At 42.0% G+C, this 982-nt stretch overlaps 1 protein-coding gene across 1 annotated transcript in view; it reads left to right on the forward strand.

The window, feature by feature from the left end:
- Window positions 1-982, forward strand: part of LOC104718552 (transcription factor MYB39-like) — a 3,483-nt gene that overhangs the window by 1,326 nt on the left and 1,175 nt on the right. The window contains exon 2 of the mRNA XM_010436316.1: window positions 250-745. Within this exon, the coding sequence (XP_010434618.1) occupies window positions 250-745 (496 nt within the window). The remainder of the gene's footprint in view (window positions 1-249; window positions 746-982) is intronic.

The following is a 982-nucleotide window of genomic DNA, read 5'->3' on the forward strand; positions in this document are numbered from 1 at the left end:
AACCGCTGCGGCAAGAGCTGTCGACTCCGGTGGATGAATTATCTCCGGCCTGATATCCGGCGAGGCAAGTTCTCCGATGAAGAAGAGAGTACCATCGTTAGACTCCATGCCCTTCTTGGCAACAAGTAAGACATTTTTTTTCTATCAAAATTTTAATGCTATTTTGCGAGATTTTCTAACCATACACAAAAAGGTTAATTTTTGATTGGTTCATTTTATTAACGTTTGAAATTAAATTTTACTCTACAGATGGTCTAAAATTGCGGGTCATCTTCCAGGAAGAACCGATAATGAAATAAAAAACTATTGGAACACTCATATGAGGAAGAAGTTGTTGCAAATGGGGATTGATCCAATAACACACGAGCCAAGAACCAACGAGCTTGGCCCTATCCTCGATGTTTCTCAAATGCTCGCCGCGGCGATCAACAATGGCCAATTTGGTAACAATAATAACCTCTTTAACAATAGTACTGCTTTGGAGGATCTTCTCAAACTCCAATTGATTCACAAAATGCTTGAAATCATAACCCCCAAAGCCGTACCAAACATCAATAGCTTCAACACCCCCAAACCGGAACCGGTAGTCAGTAGCTTCAATACCAATTCAGTGAATCCTAAACCGTATACTACGGCTGGACAACAGGTTTTCATAAACCAAAGTGGAATCACTCCTGAGGTTTGGGATGGTTTTGAAGATATCCAGCTTCCTGGTTTGATTACGGTTTCTGAAGAGAGTTTGAAGGCAGCAAAACCGGGTAATAGTACTACCACCGAGGCAAATGATCATACCGGAACCGGTATGATGATGGGTTACTATGGTGATCAATCACGTGAAATCCCATCTTCTGGTTCAGTATCGGTTTCTCCTGTAGAATCTGGTTTGAACCATCCTGGTACGGTTCAGCACTCACCCGGTTTAGATGTCCTAGAAGACTGGGAGAAGTTCCTTGATGATGAATCAAGTGATTCTTGCTGGAAA

The sequence above is a fragment of the Camelina sativa genome, chromosome 10 (genome assembly GCF_000633955.1).
Source record: "Camelina sativa cultivar DH55 chromosome 10, Cs, whole genome shotgun sequence".
Classification (NCBI taxonomy): domain Eukaryota; kingdom Viridiplantae; phylum Streptophyta; class Magnoliopsida; order Brassicales; family Brassicaceae; genus Camelina; species Camelina sativa.